We start from the raw sequence: 18,743 nt of genomic DNA on the forward strand, positions 1-18,743 counted from the left end.
GCTTAACGACTGAGCCACCCAGGCACCCAAGACATATCTAATCTTGGTTCATCTGTACCCCAACCTTTCCTATTCTTAGTCCATTGCATTATTTTAAAGTAAGTTAGATATTATATCTTACTTCATATGTAAATATTTCAGTATGTATCTATACAGAGGATTCCTTTGAAATAACCATGGTACTAATATCACACTTAAAAATTTCACAGTAGGGCGCCTGGGTGGCTCAGTTGGTTAAGCGACTGCCTTCGGCTCAGGTCATGATCCTGCAGTCCGGGGATCGAGTCCCGCATCGGGCTCCCTCCCCCCTCTCATGTGCTCTCTGTCTCTCTCATTCTCTCTGTCTCAAATAAATAAATAAAATCTTTAAAAAAAAAAAAATTTCACAGTAATTCCTTAATCAAATAACTAGTCAGTATTCAGACACTTGTAGTTTCATAAATGTTTTCTGGCAGTGGTGGTGGGAGACAGTTGATTTATTTGAATCAGTAGCCAAGTAGTACCCATACTACTTTGATTGAGAAATCACTTAAATCTCTTTTTAAAACTCTAGATTCCTTGTCTTTCTCTCTCTCCCTTTCTCTCTCCTTTTGTTATTTATTTGTTAAAGAGACCAAATTACTTGTGCATACGTCTGTAAGGCATTCTGAACTCTTGGTGCTCCATCCCCTAGTAGTTAGAATGAGGGGCTTGGTCAGATTTAGATTTGTGTTATTGGCAATAGTACCTCCCAAAGGGAGCCAAACTATATATTGTTTCACATCAAAAGACACATGTCTTTTTTGTAACTGCTTTCACACAGTTCCAGGTGTCATCAGTTTGACTCATTATCTTTCACCTTGATTTTAGCACCCAGTGGGGGCTGTTTTCTAAGATCTGTTGTTTCACTATTGTTTAATGGTGATATTCACATTCTCCCATTTCTTGTGCAGATATTAACTGGAATTCTTCTGTAAATGGAAACATTCCCACATTATCTATGTGGTTACCTTGAGGTAAAGCTCATACAGGGAACGCAGGATAAGTTCTTTTTACCCGATTTAGTTATTCCACATTTTTGAGGGTCTGTTTTAACACCAGTAGTCTGTTCCAGTGATGGATTTGTCTACGCCTGCTCTAACACTTCACTCTTATTAATTATGATGACTTCATAGCCTGTCTTGTTGTTTAGCTGGGGAAGCCCTCCCACTCTGTTTTTCAAGAGTGTCTTAGCTATCCTTAGCTCTTTGAATGTCCATTTAAGTTTTAGAATGAGATTATCAAGTTACGCTCAAAACACACACCCAGACGTGAGAGGATTTTGATTAGGATTGCTTTGAATTTATAGAAAGATTGAAGAGAATTGGCACCTCTATGGTATTGAGTACGCAACCCATAATCATGATATCTTTCAGCATTTACTTAGGTCTTCTTTAATTTCTGTCACTAATGCTTATTGTCCTGAGTAGTTCTCTTGCACCTTTTTTATTACATTTATTCTTAGGTGTGATTGTAAATGTAAAATTAGTTTTTTATTTTTATCTTCCAATTAAATAAAATGCATGTACAGTTTTAAAGAGAATCTGAGCCAAGCCTGCTTTTAACTAAAATTATCTGTAATACACTTAGTTAGATTAAGATTGTTTCAAGTGTAGTTAAATGGATTTTCCAGTTGCACATTTTGGAATTGGGCCCAGGTAAAGTATTGTATTAAAAATGCTGCGTAGTACTCAGATAAAGTTATTTGGAAAGACTCACAAGAAGCAATGGGTAGACAACCTGGCAAGCATTTTTATTTGAATAACTAATTTCCACTCTCATTGCTTAAAACCGAAAGTAAGAATTATGAGGAGAGGAAGAAATTTCTTTTATATGCTACTGTTAGGGAGAAGACAAGAAAGGGGGTATATGTATTGAAAAACAATATTAATTACTTGTCCAGGAAAATGGCTATACATAAGTAATCCACGTGTTTATAATAATAAAATCAATTATTTTCTGAAAAGGGTACAACATTGTAAACTCTTGCATTTTGCCTCAATCTAGAGGAATGAAACACTTAAGTATGATATATAAATGGCTTTTGAAGAGGAAGTAGTGCATTATCATTATTGAGTTCTGGTTGCTGTGTATTTACAAAGTGTGGTTTGAGAGCTTGTTTAGAGGTTCTAGCAGGGGAGCGCAGCTAAAGGTGTGGTTTGAGTGAGTTGGGGCTTTAAAGGTGTACACTTTTAAAAAATGAAATATTCCAAACATACAAATGCATGCAAAGTAAATACCAAGTACGAAGACTGGTTAGCACTTACGAATTCGCCCTCTAGAACGTTGCCAGTGCTCCTTGTGCTGCTCTTCAGTCTCCTATCTCTCTGTTCTCTCCCAAGGGTAACCCACTGGTAACATGCTACAGCATATGTACGGTTCTCTAAGACAATTGACTTCAATGTGCTACATGTTTTGGGCTGTATAGAAATGATATACTGTATATATTCTGCATATTCCTGCCCTTTTTTCACCTAGCATTGTGATTTTGAATTTCATTCTAGAAGCTATAGTTTAACCATTTTGAATGCTGAGTTTAGTAATAATACCTTCTATCCGTATACCATATTTTATTTATTCTCCTGTTGGTGGACCTTTGAATTGTCTCAGTTTTGCTTTTATAAACACTGTAATTGTGAACGTTGACTTCTGGTGTACATGTGAAGCATTTCTCTAGGATGTTTTGGTAGGAATTGAATTTTTGCATCATAGAGTATGCTTGTCTTCCACTTTATGAAGCTCTGCAAAGGAATGCCAAGTTATTGTCTATAGTGGTTGTATCCGTTCACACTTCACAGTCAGTGCTGTGGGAGGGCTTCCCCAGCTAAACAACAAGACAGGCTATGAAGTCATCATAATTAATAGAGTGAAGTGTTAGAGCAGGCGTAGACAAATCCATCACTGGAACAGACTACTGGTGTTAAAACAGACCCTCAAAAATGTGGAATAACTAAATCGGGTAAAAAGAACTTATCCTGCTTTCCCTGTATGAGCTTTACCTCAAGGTAACCACATTTCCATTGTCCTGCATACTCACCAGTTCTTGGCATTATTTGCTTTTAGGATTTTACCAATCTCATATGTGTCAATAATACTCCATGAGATTTCATTTGTTTCTTTTTACTGAACAAATGGTGGTTTAAATTCTCAACCAAAAGAAATGGAAAGTTACAATGAGAGGCCACTTTCAACTTTGGCATTTAGAGGTTCACATATTGTTCATCGTCCAGTATTGGAAGCCTTGATGTATTATCTTGCTGCACAGTGATATTTCCTATATTCAGTTTTTTAAAAATCCAGGGTTATCAAGGTATAAATTTTTACACATAATATTCAGTGTGATTTCATATACCTGAACTGTATTTATTGTTTACTTTTAGGTTGAAATGGGGCTTGGTTAACAGATGGACTGTAACTTTTTATGACAGGCTTTAAGATGTTGAACCAAAATATTTGAAAACCACTAAAATGGCATTAATATTTCATGCATTTTCAAGTTATTTTATTTGTCCTGTGTATCCAAAGAGTTTTGAAAACTTGATTTAAACTTAAGTGCTTTTAGATTTGGAATACTAGAAAAACTAGAATTCTGTTCCAATATACTAAGTTCTTAATAAATACAAATGATTATTAATTTTAGTCGTTGTGGAATATCTGAAGCCAACCACATAATATTGAGAAGAGAAATACCAGTTTTAAGGAATCTTTGTATTCCCTAAGTATAGTCTTTTAAAATTGCCATGCCAAAAGGAGGAGGAGGAAAAGATGTGAGAAATAAAATTGCTATGATAATTCTTATTTTTTCTTAAAATGGAAAAATACCAATTGGAATGATTTGTGTATGTATGCACAATACTATAGAGTACAATATAATTAATACAAGAATGATGCCTCCCTTTATTCCTTGGATTGTTCTTTAGTTTGTCTAGTGTCTAAGTAATAAGTAGCTTATCTGGTTTTTCTTTACAATGTGATCTGTTTTTTCTTATTTGACAGGTGGCAGTTTGTACCATACTGATGTCTCGCTCTTTGGAGAACCTACCGAGTTTGAGTATTTGCGAAAAGTGCTTTTTGAGTATATGATGGGTCGTGAGACTAAGGTATAAATCATTTCTGATAATTTGGCATGTGGCTTAATTTAAAAGGAAATGTGCCCACGTTTAATACTTTAATACACATATTGATGCTATATCTTTACTGTTGGCAGACCATACATGCTAATAATAGATAATAGGTAATTGGGTTATTGTTCTTAGTTTACAAAAGTGAATTGGCATATCTTGCTTATATTTGTTATAGTTATAAAATATTAATTAAAAAATACTGTTGGATGATGCTGAGTACTAAAAATTGACATTTCATTAACTAATACTTTGTGAAATATGTGGCTATTTTTACTTTTGACCTCAAGTCTTAAAGTTAGGAGAATAGATTTCATTTTCATGGAAACTTTAGGGTAATGTGGAAGTATTGGAAATGGTCATATTAAGAATTAAGTAGTAGACTACATAATTAAGTAATTGCTTAGAGATATTTAGAAATATTTTACTTTAGTCACTGTGAGAAAAATCATTCCTATATAAATGGAATATTGATCATTAAAATCACCACATAATATAAGTAATAGTGCTTGGCTAAATTTGTTTTCTGGAATGTTAAATTTATTGTAAGGTTCTTGAGTATATACTATTGTCTTTTTCTTGTCTGTATCCCCTGCAGTGTTCTTAAAAGAGCCTTATATTGGACTTTTGATAAATGTGTCTTGAATTGAATATATTTAGGGAAATTCATTAGCCTTTCCTCAGAATTTTTCATTTAAAGCAATTTCTTTTCTGACATTGCTTCAACTTTTTACCTTCATAAACTTTTACATTGTCCATATACGTTGGCTGAGAATGGGATCATGAGTTTTCCATTTTTAGAAGCAATCAGTGTTTTAACTTATGGGTCTTTGGGGGTTACTAAGTCAAAGAGTGCTAAGCCAGTTCAGGGATTTGGCAGATATATTTGAAGACTAAAAAGTAAGGGCATAAGAAAATCTCTTGAAAGAATATTGTGAATTTATGGATTATAGATTCAGCTAAACACTAGGAGTTATAGGGCTCTAAGTCATTTGAATCCTTAATATCTATAGAAATCTCATTTCATTGTATCAAATAATTTCAAATTAAAGTAGTATCTAGTGTGATCCTGAGCATGTAACACAGGAAGGGTACGTTAATTCATAGTAATTCAGTTTTTTTCCTTAAAGGAATTTTTTTTTAAATTCAAAGAATAGCTAAAGCGAATTTTCTGCTTTTTAAAAATAAAGCTAATGAAATATAACAATCTCTTAATAAGTCTTTATTGGATAGTAGCCTGTATCTGGGGTGGGGTAGATAATTTAATGTTACCTTGTTACTGAAGGGAAGGGAGAAGGGTGTATCTTTAAAAAAAAAAAAAAAAAGACCTCAGAACTGTAGCTCTCTTGGTTCATTTGTTGAATCTAAAGCTGTGATCCAGTGTGCTAAATAAATTATTTGACCTTTTCTTGATCTGTGGAATGAAGAGACTGACTGCCTCAAACTGTGTCTTCTGGAGGTTGTGAACTGTGGAGGCTGAGATCTCTACGGAGTTTGAATCCTGAAGAAAGAGCCAGCCCAAGCATAGATGCGTTCGGGGGCAGTGCCAGGCTGCCAAGTGCAAGCTTGTGCTTCCAGGGTTGTGCAGCTTGTTTTAGGCTGTGACTTAGGAAACAGCTGAAAGGGGTGTCCTCAGGACACAGGACACCCCGTCTAATACCTGACTGGGAGTCCATGTGGCAGAGTGCTCTCTCTGGTCTTTTATCGTCAGCATTCAATGCATCTGGTTAATGATGAGTCTGTCATTCTGCCATCACATTTTACAGGTAAATATAGAAAATCAGTAGCAGATATTCAGCTTAATTTACTGCTTATTTATTGAGCACTTGCTACATGCGGCCTTTTGTTTATCACCACGATGGGTAGAAAGATGAAATTTGACACTATCCCTAATTTTTTTTTACACCATCCCTAATTTTAAGGAGTTTACTATATAGTAGGAAAGTGGACCTGTTCGCAGTTAAGCATAACATGATACAGAATGTCATTAAGAGAGGCACAGAGTTCTCCTGTTGACTTGTGGGAGGGTCAAGGAGGACATTGTGGAGAAGCAGGTGTATCTGCTGGGCTTTAAACCCGGGTGGGGGGGGTATGTGGGGGTGGTTAGATTTGAATAGATGAACTCAGATGTGAGGGAAAGCCTAGACAGGAGGTCCAAGGCAGGAAATTGAGTGTGGGTTTTGGAATGACAAGTAGTCTGGTCCAACTGAAACACTGGATCTGTGGTGGCGGTGACTCCTTTTAGGGCTCCACAGGGTGTGGAAGGCATGGAATGTTTTCAGAGTTTTACCTGTAGGGATTGGGGGTTAGTTAGCCCTTGAGCAGAGATTGACAAGATCAGAGCTGGTTTTAGACATATCTTTTACTGATTTGCTTCATTTCTACACATTAAAGAATTTGAAATGGAGACCAGGTTGTGATTTTAGAGTGAGCCAGAGTATATTGTGGCCTTTGGGATTTGATCCTCATCTGAAGTTGTATCTTGTCCAGCAGGATATGTATGTCATCCCACCTGTGTTTCTTCATCTGCTTTTGCACACAGTGTTCCTTATTTTATAAGGCAGATGATTTATTTAAGAAGACCACATGTAGGACACACATTCTTATAGTATGAAGCTAAGTAAGTGTCCCTTCTTTCTTCTGTCCTTCACTTTCTTTTTCTTGGGTTTTGATCCTCCATGCTAAATTCAGCCTGCTTTCCTTTTCAGTAGAAAGTGTTTCTCACCCTAATTTTTATTAAAGCTTCTCCCTCAAGAAAACCTGGCAGGAGATGCCACCTCTAAACCAGGTGGCTCATTTGAACTTTGCCTTACTTCCCAGGGACTGAGGATATTGTATATAGAATAGACAGACTGAGTTCTCTCCCAAGGTATGGCAAAGAGCCTAGGCTTCTCCATTTAAGTTTTTTGGCAAGCCAGGGAAGAGCTTTAAGTCTTTACTGGGTAATCTGCTACAATTTCAGGATCGCTGATGAATCTAGAGGTGGGTTTCTCGTTAACATTGTCTAGAAATGTGAAGACAACTAGCGACAGTTTGGGTTTTTTTTTGACAGACATGTTTGTGTGTGCATGTATGTGGTTTCAGAGTGAATATAAGTGGACTTTTGGGTACTTTGAATCTTACCAGCTATTGAAATTAATTCCTAAAAACAGTCTTCTTAGTATACCAAAAACCATTAAAAATTGCTTCAGACTGTTAATGAAAAGAATACTGAAATAGTCTCTACTTCATATTCCTCTTGTCATTTCATGACACATATGCTTAGTTTCTAGACTGGTTTAGCATGGAAGATTCTGTTCTATCTAGGCAATACAATTTAAAGGATGAGGGTTTTGTAAAATGCCTTTGGAATTCTCCAAGAACTGCATTGTTTTAAATGGTATTTTTTTTAAAAGATTTTATTTATTTATTTGAAAGAGAGAGACACAACGAGAGAGGGAACACAAGCAAGGGGGGTGGGAGAGGGAGAAGCAGGCTTCCCGCGGAGCAGGGAGCCCGATGTGGGGCTCCATCCCAGGACCCTGGGATCATGACCTGAGCCGAAGGCAGACGCTTAATGACTGAGCCACCCAGCTGCCCCTTAAATGGTATTTTTTTGATCCTCAAAATGGCAGAGGTAAAGATGAAAGGAAGGAAGGGGGCTGAAATCTTGCTGTGTATGGGGTTTGTGGTGGAAGAACAGTATTAGTTGAAATAAGTATTAGAAATATGTAAAGTGCCTTGCCTAGGCTTGGCACATAATAGGAATTTTAAAAAACATTAGTTTCTTTCCTTCCTGGAGATAATTCTGCATATACATTATATATGATGTGAGTTTGTAAAATTTTTGGTTAACTCTATTATGTCATCTTTTCCTTATGGCCTTCTCTAGTCTCCGGCCCCCTCCCATACACACACACACACAGAGTCTGTGTAACTGTGAACCAAGAATGTTAGAGTGAGTTATCTAGGTGACCCTGCCATCCTCTGTGGGAATCCTCAGGGGAGAGCACTAGCACCTGAATTTGTATGTAAGCACTGAACTTGTTATCCTACTTATTTCGTAAGTGTATCTTATTTCATAAGGTATCTTCTTTCCTCTCTGTCTCCCTCAAAACATCTCATCTTGATACAAAATAGGGAATTTCCACCTTTGAGGAGAATTTTCCACGAGCTTTTGGGTGACAGTCTGACTTACGGTATATTCATTTAGATCTGCACAATTTATGATCTTGTTTTGCAAGCCACCATGTGTAATGTTTTGATTCATCATGTTTCCTACCGAACAAAACATCTTGTGTTTATTTAAAATGTAATTTGTATTTCTATTAGGCTGATGTGCTGCATGTTGTAAAAAATATCTACTAAGCATGTTCATGTTCATGCAGTAGCCCATGTTAATGAGATATATGATGTGATTTAGTTAAAGCTGAACTTGGGAGTATAATTCTGATTCTTTAGAGCATATGTTTGGCAATACATCACTTACTAGATAGATTTCTACAAATAAAAAACCTAATAAAATGAATGAGTAATAAAGTTTCATCTTAATTAAGACAAAGGGCCAAGAGCATTAGAACTTTATATAGCTTCATGCTATTGTAATTGCATCTTCTTGAAATAATATCAACCCAGACATTGTGAGGAGTCCTTTTAAATTGAAATTCTAGTGTTGGCTGTTATTTCCTTGACTAATACCTTCACATCATACTTCTTTGGTCGTGGCTTCCATTGAGAGCACTAAAGAATCCCACCAGCAGAACATGTCAGAATGGGGTGAGACTTCATCTGCTTCACCGTCTATTAGTGATCATCTCTTGTTGTTTTTCTTGTAGACCATGGCAAAGGTTATAACCACTGTACTGAAGTTCCCTGATGATCAGACTCAGAAAATTTTGGAAAGAGAAGATGCTCGGCTAATGGTAAGCTTTAAAAGTAGGCTACAGATGGAAGATGACTTTATCCCATCTTTTTATATCCTGTTTCATTTACAAAGACTTTGAGTTGATAGAAGACATTTTAAATGTTTAGTTTTTATTATACTGTAGCCTAAAAAATGAGAGTGAATCTACATTAAGAAAGTTTAACCAATGGCAAATATGAAATGGTGCCCTCAAGGAAAGAGCAGTCTTCTTCAATAGCATATATGAGGTTGACACCCATATATGCTGTATGTGGGATTTCCAGAACTTGGTCTATTTATGGGAAGTACAGAAAAGGCATTTGTTCTGGTATCTCCAGTAATAATTTTTAAAACCAGTTTACACCATGATGTTTGGTGTTCTATAGATTACATCTCTCTTTCCTACTTTAGTTATTTTCAAATATAATAATTCTGAGTGAAAAATTTAAGCATTTTTTAGTTTTTGACATACCCAGCAAGGGAAATGTAGATAATTGAATTATTAGAAACCTTTGTGTGAAGTTAGCTGTAATTGAAATGAAACAAATACACACTTCATAAATTATGCAAAATTATTCCCAAGCCTAACTTCTTTTTGCCCTGGGCCAGTAATTCAGTAAGAAGATCCATTCTAAGCAGAGTGTGAAATTTGTGACGTCTCGGGTCCTGCCCCAGCTTTCTCTTTCTGCTTCCTTTTCTTGTCTTGCTGGTAGCCTGCAGCACCGTTCACATCCTCCCCCGTTTCTTTACTTGCTTCATGATCCCAGCACCACTGTTCTCTTCTCACTAAAGCAAGCAAAGGTCTCCTTTATGATGGGTTAGCCTATGTCTGAGTATCTCCAGTAAGAAGGACTAAGTCAATAAACCTCCCGAAGCATCCCATCTGATCTCGACAGAGTGTGTCTCTTACAACAGCTCTTGCTTATCTTAAGCCCCAATCTTCCTTCCTGTAGTGGTTACCAATTTGTTCTGGTTCTAACCCATGGAACTCAACCAAAAATTTGTGGATAGCCTGAGTGGAGCACTTTTCCTCTCCAGGCCAGACACCCTGCACCTGTCAGCCATTTCTTTCTTTCTTTTTTTAATTTGCCCATTTTATTTCTTTTCTTTTTAAGTTAGGCTCCATGCACAATGTGGGGCTTGAACTCATAGCCCTGAGATCAAGAGTTGCACCCTGGAGCTCCTGGCTGGCTCAGTTGGTAGAGCATGCAACTCTTGATCTCAAGTCATGAGTTCAAGTCCCATGTTGGGCGTGGAGCATACTTATAATAAAGAAAAAAAGTTGCATCCCTACCAACTGAGCCAGCCAGGCATGATGCTTCTCTCTTCTGATGCATTGCGCAGGGCCAATTGTGAAGGAATCCCAGTGTATCAGGCACATCCTGACCTCCTCTTCCTTGCTTTCTCTAAAGTCATCCCAGCATCCCTGACCTTTGTCCCAGTACTCCATTGCACATTATATCACTTACCTATTGTATATTTTCTGAGACAGTTGCAATTATTTTGGTTAGCATTTAAGTGTTTTTTGGAAAGCATTCCTCCCTGTATCTAATGGCCTGAAAAACATTGTTATTTCTGTAGTTATTATTGGTGATATTTCTGGTTATTTCTGGTGATAAATATTTTTTATAAGAAGTATATCACTATAATGTACGCCCTTGGTCAATAGAATGTTGTTTTAAATTATAGCAAACTTTAATTCTAAAACCATGTAGTTACTCAGAGTATTTTTCCTCCTCACTGAATAATACACCTGTGTCTTTGTGAAAATAAAACTCTCCAGTGTAATTGGAACCTGTTGACATGATTCTGTCATTATGGCCCAGTTTAAGAAAATATTTTTAAATGATCTAATATACCTTTGTTCATTCTCCCATGGCCTCTTTATCATCTTGATGTTGGGGTATGGCAAACTCTCCTCTTACTCTTGGGCTACATTTTATCATGGCTTTGGCAATATGGTGGGAAATATTCCCCTTTACCCCATGCACACATGCAGTCTTAGATTTGTTTGTCTTGAAGGAAATGGTGAGTTGATAGTGTAAATAGTGAACCATGTAAAGAAAAACCTTTTAAAGCAGATGGAAATTTTTTTTTTTTAACTAAAAAGAAATCTTTGAAAAACATTACACTCTTTATTCCTGAATAAAGTGGTATTCATTCTAGATAGGGATGAAATGGTGACTGTTCGTTCCTTCTTGAAATAATTCTCCCTTGTCCCAGAGGCTGACCTGCCCAGGAAGAAAGTCCCACTCTTCAAGCAGAGTCTTATCCATCATTAGCTTTTGCTTAATGAATGAATTCAATCAGCAATCACCTACTCTTCTGTTTGTTGTGGCGGGTATAGGAAAATTGAAGATATGGAAGATAATGGTTGTTGACCTTGTGGGAGCCTTTAATTTTAGGGGGAAGAGGTAGCACCCATTCATTGTGCACAAATAAAAGGTATTTCTAGTAATATAAATCAAATAATAAAAATAGATGCTTAGGAAATATGAAATAATGTATAATGAGCATGAAGTGAGGCTCAAAGATGGCTTATAAATCAGTTGGAGTCACCTTTTGTTAGTTTGAGATTCTTGGTACTTGAGAATGATTCATGGTTGTTTTTACATTTGATATATAACTGTATAGAATACGGGCTTTTTTAGGAGTTTATTAAATGAGCACTTAAAAACTGTTTAGTGATATTAGCTTTATTTATTTATTTATTTTTCACATTAGCTTTAAATGTGTGTTCCAGATGGATCTTCTCTGTAATTTGTTATAAATATGCAGCACAATTTCCTTTGTATTTAAAATCAGCACCTTGAGTGCTTTGTTAGTATAACTTTGGACGCTACAAAGCTGGTAAAAGTAAACCAAAACAAACCCAAGCACATTACAGAGCTGCCTTCCCATCCATTAATTTCGGGGATGCTCGAGAGAGTGTGGACCACGCTTTGTGCTGACAATGTGTAGCCACGCCAGCATTTGCATTATTTAGTGGGTGTTGTAGGAGGAATGCAGTCTAAAACTTTGCTTCATGACCCTGATGATTGTGTATTTGCTTTTTGGCCTTGATCAAAGAATTTCTGTGACTGCTGGTAAGGCATTTCTCAATATATCTCTTTTTGCTTTACCTCCCCTCCCCTCAGTGAGTTTTAATACTCTGTATTTGAAAACCCCATTATAGAAAACAACGGTTATTACTTAATAAGTGGTTTCAGAGTTTAACCTAATTTCAAGATTATATTTCATAGATGAGAAATTGTTACCAGTCAAGATTAAATTGTACAGCATAATTAAATGCTGGCTTATTTGAGGGCTGTGATGTGTAGAGAAGGAATCCTAGTCCTTCACTGACAAGTCTCAGAGCCTCTGTTTCTTCACAAAACAAACATCCCCTTATTAGGGTTGTCGGAAGACCAGAGTATAGTGCTTGCATTGGGTTTTTGAGATGATGGTAGAGGGGGCGGTGATGATCACTTAGCCGCCACGCAGCAATACGTGTGTGTAGAATGTCTTTCCTAGCAAAGGAGACTTAGAATGGTCAGTTAATATTGATGTGTGTAAGATCAGTCATTACAGATGTCAGGAGGACAGTCAGGTCATTTTGCAGGAATGATAGCAGCTCAGAAAATGTCCCCGTGTCCATGCCAGTGCCTTGGAGTGCCAGCCATAGGCAGCACTGAATTATTTGTAGATTTTCAAGTTTTAGATTTGTTTCAAGTGGAAAAAAATTGCCTTATGTATAACAGAAGTTCAGAAGAAAACACACCAAATGCACGTGCTGTTTTTGGTGAGAACAGCCTTTTTCTTTCTCTCAGCTTTTCAGCTTACTGTACCTGATACTTCATTTTATGATGGTTTAGGCAACTTAGACGGCCAGAGTACACTAGATACTTTGAGTAACAGGGTAGGAGCAAGAGTGAGTACAAAAGTCTTTGACTTGTCTATTTTTTTGCTGAATAAAACTGCCCTACGAGTACACCATCAGCTTTTTTTTTTTTTAAGGAGAGTGTTATTATTTAGGATAATTTTATTAAGAAAGTTTATTTTAATCAGGTGCTAACTCATCTCTTGGAATTGAGAGGTTCTTTTGTTATATAGACATCTCTTTTAAAGTGTTCTTAGAAATGCATTTTTCTTTTTAGGGTACTAGCAAACTGACATGTTTCACCTAGATGGCTATTTTCTTGAGGACTCCATTGAAGGAAAATTTTTTTCTCTTCTATTGAAGAACATTTGGCTTATTTTCATTCCCCATCCACTCTTGTCATTTTTAAAAATTGATTTTCTTTTGAGTTTTTTTTGCTTTTCTTTCACACTGATCCTTTGTGTTGCGTCAAGTTCTTGATCAGTCCTTGCCCTGACCAGTCTTGTACTTAAGTTAATGTTTCTCACTTTTTCCCTTTGGTTGGAATTTTAAGAATCTCCTCTGAGTTAATAATTCATCTGAACTTTTCAAGCATTGTTAGATACAGAAGTTTTCCATCCCAAAAGAAGCTTACCTTTGCTTTTGTGTGGGCTCAGTAGATGCATGGAAGGTGGATCAAGAAACAGATGCAGGGGCGCCTGGGTGGCTCAGTCGTTGGGTGTTTGCCTTCGGCTCAGGTCGTGATCCCAGGGTCCTGAGATCGAGCCCCGCATCAGGCTCCCTGCTCCATGGGAAGCCTGCTTCTCCCTCTCCCACTCCCCCTGCTTGTGTTACCTCTCTCGCTGTCTCTCTCTCTGTCAAAAAATAGATAAAGTCTTAAAAAAAAAAAAAAGAAATAGATACTGATGCAGAGTGAAAAATACTGTACAGATAAAGTACTTATTTGTTGTCTCAAAAGTGGTTTTGACTCTTGATTTTGTTAGAATTGTATAATACGTGGTCATTGCAAAAGAAAACATTGCAAACAATTCAGAATCATATTACGTAGAGAGGGAGACCTTCATGTTTTCAGCTTCCCAACACTTTCTACCATGCCATGATCATCTCTGTTAATAGTTTGTTGAATATCCCCAGGCTTTCTAATAAGATTTATAAATATATATTTATAATTATGTTTTTAATCACTTAAGTATTTTATAAAAGTGGCAGAATGCAACAGCTTGCTTTTTTCACTTAACATGTTTATTTTTATTTTATTCCACCTCATTACAAATTGATGTACCTTATTCTTTTTACTGGGTGATTGTATGATTATATGGATGTCCTACAATTTAGTTCACCAATTTCCCATTGATAGACACGTAAGCCGTTTCCAGTTTTTCAATGCTTACAAGCATAGACACAGGGAGCATCCATTTATATATATTTTGCCTACTTCTGCAAGTTTTTCAATAGGATACTGGCCTTATTATGTTGTGTGTGTTGCAAATATTATTTTCTAGTTTGTCTTTTGATTTTGCTGCTTCTTACTAACTGCACAATTAAATATAATAGAAAAGTAAAATGATTCTTCTGATGGTTACACTAAGAACAGACTCAGATTTTATAAATAACCCTTTTTACTGATGCTATTTTGAAGCAAACCAGAATAAGATTATGGCCATTTTAGATAGGACAAAGAATTTATTTAAGGAGGTTGTTACAGTAAAAAGTATGTTTGAGATTGGGTCCCCTTGACTGGAAATTTTGGTTTGGGTCATCATTCCTGAAATCATTCCTGACAATATACTGTTGAATTACAGGAGGGTTATTCAGTGATAAAACTGACGTATATTAGGAATGACAGTTCAACATATAGACCTACTGTATTCACATCCGTCAACATTTTCCCCCAAATTTTTCCCCAGATTTTTGATGGTAAATTGAGATTATATAAATCAAAGTTTAATGTGTACTTTAATGGAACTATGAAATAAATCTTTTTATAAAGCAAATAATCATACCCAGTTAATCTTCTATATAAATATTTACTCAAAGTGTGAAGTATCTTTAATTATGTTGTTCAAATTTTTAAAGTTGCAAATGAAAGCTACATAATACTATAGTTAGGATGGGAGGGAGGTGTTACAGATTCCTTATACTTTGCCTATGCTCCCTTGATTTGGGGAGATTTGAGAAAATGTTAAGTACATTCTGTTTAATCCTTTGAAATTCATATACACATATAATCTCTGTGTTATATTAAGTCTTAAAACTAACCCAATAAGCTTTTTTTCTTCCTGGCTTGTAGTATACTTCACCTCGCAGTGGTATCTTCTGAGTAAACCATCAGTCTGTGCTTAGTTAGCATGTGGTGAGTGAAGAATAATGTCTTGTGTCTTTTGTGCAAAAATCAAATGTATTGCATGATACTAACCATTTCGCTGGCATTCTTTTGCTCTTTTGTTTAATGAATATATGATTATGCGGTGGGTTAATATAGGTATTTTCTGTTAATTCTGTTTTATAGATTAATAATATATAGATTAATAATCACCACCACCAGTAAGAGTTACATAATCTTAGGAAATTTTGCTTCTTTAAATAATAATTGAAAGTTTAAAAATTGCTCTTTAAAATTGTATTAATTCAAAAAAATTTATGTATTTTATCATCTTTTTTGTTTTTATTTCCCAAGATTAGTCTTGGCAATTAATAAAGATTGTGAGAGAGAAATGAAAAATCATTTTCTAGATAGAGGTGAAACGATATATTTCATGAAACCAGAATTTAAAATATTGTAAGGCCCACTTATCAAGGCCAGTCTGAAATAATGAAAACTAGTAAAGTTGATTTTAAAAACAAATGTAATTTTATTACTTCCTGGGCTCATATGGTATAACAAGCTAACATCTGTCCCGAGGAGACCCTTAGGCAGCCTGCTTCGATTGAATGCGGCTGTTTGTCGTTAGCATATTGGTATTAGGAAGTGAAGGCATCTAAACTGTTTGGACACAGTTAACTGTCTTCACCATTTAAACACCCTGCCATCAGCTCCGTGTATTAGTCATGCTAGTGGCTTGACTTGGCACCACCTAACATTCACGGTACATCTTTACCTCTGACTTCGCTGCAATTTTTACAATTGACAAATAAGCTAGATTGCAATTAATAGAGCTTAATCGAATTAAGATAAAGATTCTCTGTGATTCTTAATTCAGCTAGTATTCAGCTAATGGTATCAAGGTTTAAAATGCCAAATATATAGCTTTTCTTTTTTAATCTTTTAGCTTTAAAAATCATTTATGCCTATATTTGAGTCTAATTTTGATTTTAGTGTACATCAGTTAACCTGCCTTAGTGATTATCTACAACTATCTTTAGTCTTGTAAATCCCTTAACATTTTCCTTTTCTCATGGTATTATGAATACTGCATAATGCTTGTCTTTGTATCATTTAAATACTATCATTTATCACTGGAAGTGTGTACTATGTAGCATTTTATCGATTGTCTCTTCAGCTTTTATTTTGAAAAATTTCAAACATAAGATTTGTAAAAATAGTGCAGTGAACACCTATATACCCTTCACCGATATTCACCAATTCTTAACCTTTTGCAAAATTTTCTCACTTGCTGTCTCACTCTTGCTCTTTCTCCATATATATCTTCCCCTCCCTAACACTTGACCATTGCTTGCAAACACTTGTGCTTACAAGCATTTGACACTTACTTGCAAACTTGCAAAATAAATACTTTAGCAAATGTCTTTTGGGCATTTTCCTACAAACTCAACAATACAATTATCACTCTCAGGAAATTTAATATTAACATACTGTTACCTAGTATATTGTAAATATTCACATTTTTCCAGTTTTTCAAATAATGTCTTTCATAATTTTTTAAATTCCAGGATCCACTCAGAGATTGCACATCGCATGTCATTGTCATGTTTTTCTAGTTTCTTTTAAACTAGAAAAGTTCTCCCAGCCTTTTTTTTTTTTTTTTTGGTTTTTCAGGACATTGACATTGTGCAGCATTATTAAATCATATGTGAATTTCTTTTCCCACAACAGTACAAGCTAAGGCTTCAAAATAATAACTGACATAGGAATTTAAATATGACAGCAGATATTTTTCTCATCTTCTTTAGGTTTCTAGGACCAACCTGATTGTTGAGCAAGTTTTATAAATAATACACTATTGGGAATACATCATGAGTATCAGTGGATTATATTTTTCACTTACAAATTGTGAAGACTTTAAAACTTTGTCTTTCCACTAAATATGTATAAAAAGTTTATCTCAATTTTATTTGGTAATTTATTTTTGTGGCATTTTAACTTAATCTAGCTACTGGCTTTTAGCATTTTAATCAGAGAAACCTTATTAGGAATCATTCATTAACATCATTTCTTTTAGCATTTTAGGGGTTTTTAAAATTGAGTTTGTTAATTTCCGATGAGGCATAGCTTTTTTACACCAAAATGCTGTTTGTCCTTTGCTGCCATGCATATCATCCTAGGAGAATTGCAATATGTAGAAAAATCAACACATTAGAGAAAAGGGAAGAACTCTCTGTCCCCTTTAAATAACTGCATCCTTGTGAGGTTCTGCCAAGTCAGCACACGTACTCCTGGCTTCTCCAGCTATGATCAGTAGCATTCAGGACATGTGAAAGGTGGCAGTTCCAGATGTCACTGAAACGTCCTGTCTTTCAGGATTGCTGACCTGTAGGATCTATAGGTCAGATCATTCCAAGAATTTTTAGAAGATTTTTTTTAGGATTTAATTTAGAGAATATTTCTACTTCAATCCCTAGACCATAGAATATAGTTTTATTTTAACTTGAAAAAACAAATCTCCCAAAAAGTTGGCTTAAAATTTTTTTTCTTTATCCCTTTTCCCTTCTTCTTTTCCAGTCATGGCTCCGATCGTCATCTTGAAGAAACGGGGTGGTGGTGTTGGGCAGGCGTGGAGCCCTGTCTGGGTTTGCCTCTTTGAGAAGCAAGCTGTTATTCAGGGCCCGATATGGAGCCAAACACCAGGAGAAACCTGACATTGGCCCGCAGATATATTGCAGACTGCCTTTCAGATCAATTGTATCAATGGAGAAATGGTGATAGTTTTTTCCTTTTTTGTTGGGAGGAGTTTTATGTTGTTTTAAAAGATATTTTGAATAACTCAACCTGACTTACGGGCTCATTTAATGTTCCTTTCTTCCATTCTTTTTGTCCCTCTTTTTGAAGAACTGCTTGCCTTTCCTATTTATTTTTAGGGTGATTTCTTTTAAAGACTTGTGCAATACATTTTGAGGTGAAACTTAGTAGATTTTTTCTGATAAATTAGAGCATTTAAATTGAGTATTTTATCCAGATTGATTTGTTGAAAATTTGCTAAAGACTAGTTCTTTAAGCTATACATATGATAAATCCAAACAGCAGTACCTCATTGTTTACTTAGCTTTTGTACTTATATTTTTCAGAGGAAAAAATACTACTGTAAATTGTAAATAGTCAATATTGTATTGTATGCATACTGTATTGTATGCAGATCTGTGACTGTTGGCAATGTCATCTTGGAAGAACAGATAAATAAAGTTTATTTACTATATAAAATTTGCTTATTGTGCTTTTTTATTATGTTGAAATCTATTTCAAAATAGTTAAGAAATGATGTTCTATCTGGGTGAATATTTTGAGGAACTGTTTGTCAAGATAGCTAAATGCTAACTATTTGGAAAGATTTTTTATGTTCAAAATTAGCATGACCAAGTTAGAAGAAGTATGGAAACAAAAAATACTTAATGGTGTGTGTTTTAGGAGTCTGCCAACTTGGGGATGCCTCCTCCCTCTGGAGTAGACCATACTTTGATTCTTTTTAAA

General features: G+C 35.6%; 1 protein-coding gene across 1 annotated transcript in view; it reads left to right on the forward strand.

Moving 5' to 3' along the window:
- The window catches only part of GOLGA4 (golgin A4), a 108,195-nt gene extending 89,719 nt beyond the window's left edge, over positions 1–18,476 (forward strand). The window contains exons 21-23 of the mRNA XM_081818860.1: positions 4,015–4,118; positions 8,954–9,040; positions 17,781–18,476. Of these exons, the coding sequence (XP_081674986.1) occupies positions 4,015–4,118; positions 8,954–9,040; positions 17,781–17,804 (215 nt within the window). The 3' untranslated portion in view covers positions 17,805–18,476. The remainder of the gene's footprint in view (positions 1–4,014; positions 4,119–8,953; positions 9,041–17,780) is intronic.
- Positions 18,477–18,743: the final 267 nt, after the last annotated feature.

Source organism: Leptonychotes weddellii, chromosome 1 (assembly GCF_054177405.1).
Source record: "Leptonychotes weddellii isolate Sample4059 chromosome 1, ASM5417740v2, whole genome shotgun sequence".
In the NCBI taxonomy this organism is placed as follows: Eukaryota; Metazoa; Chordata; class Mammalia; order Carnivora; family Phocidae; genus Leptonychotes; species Leptonychotes weddellii.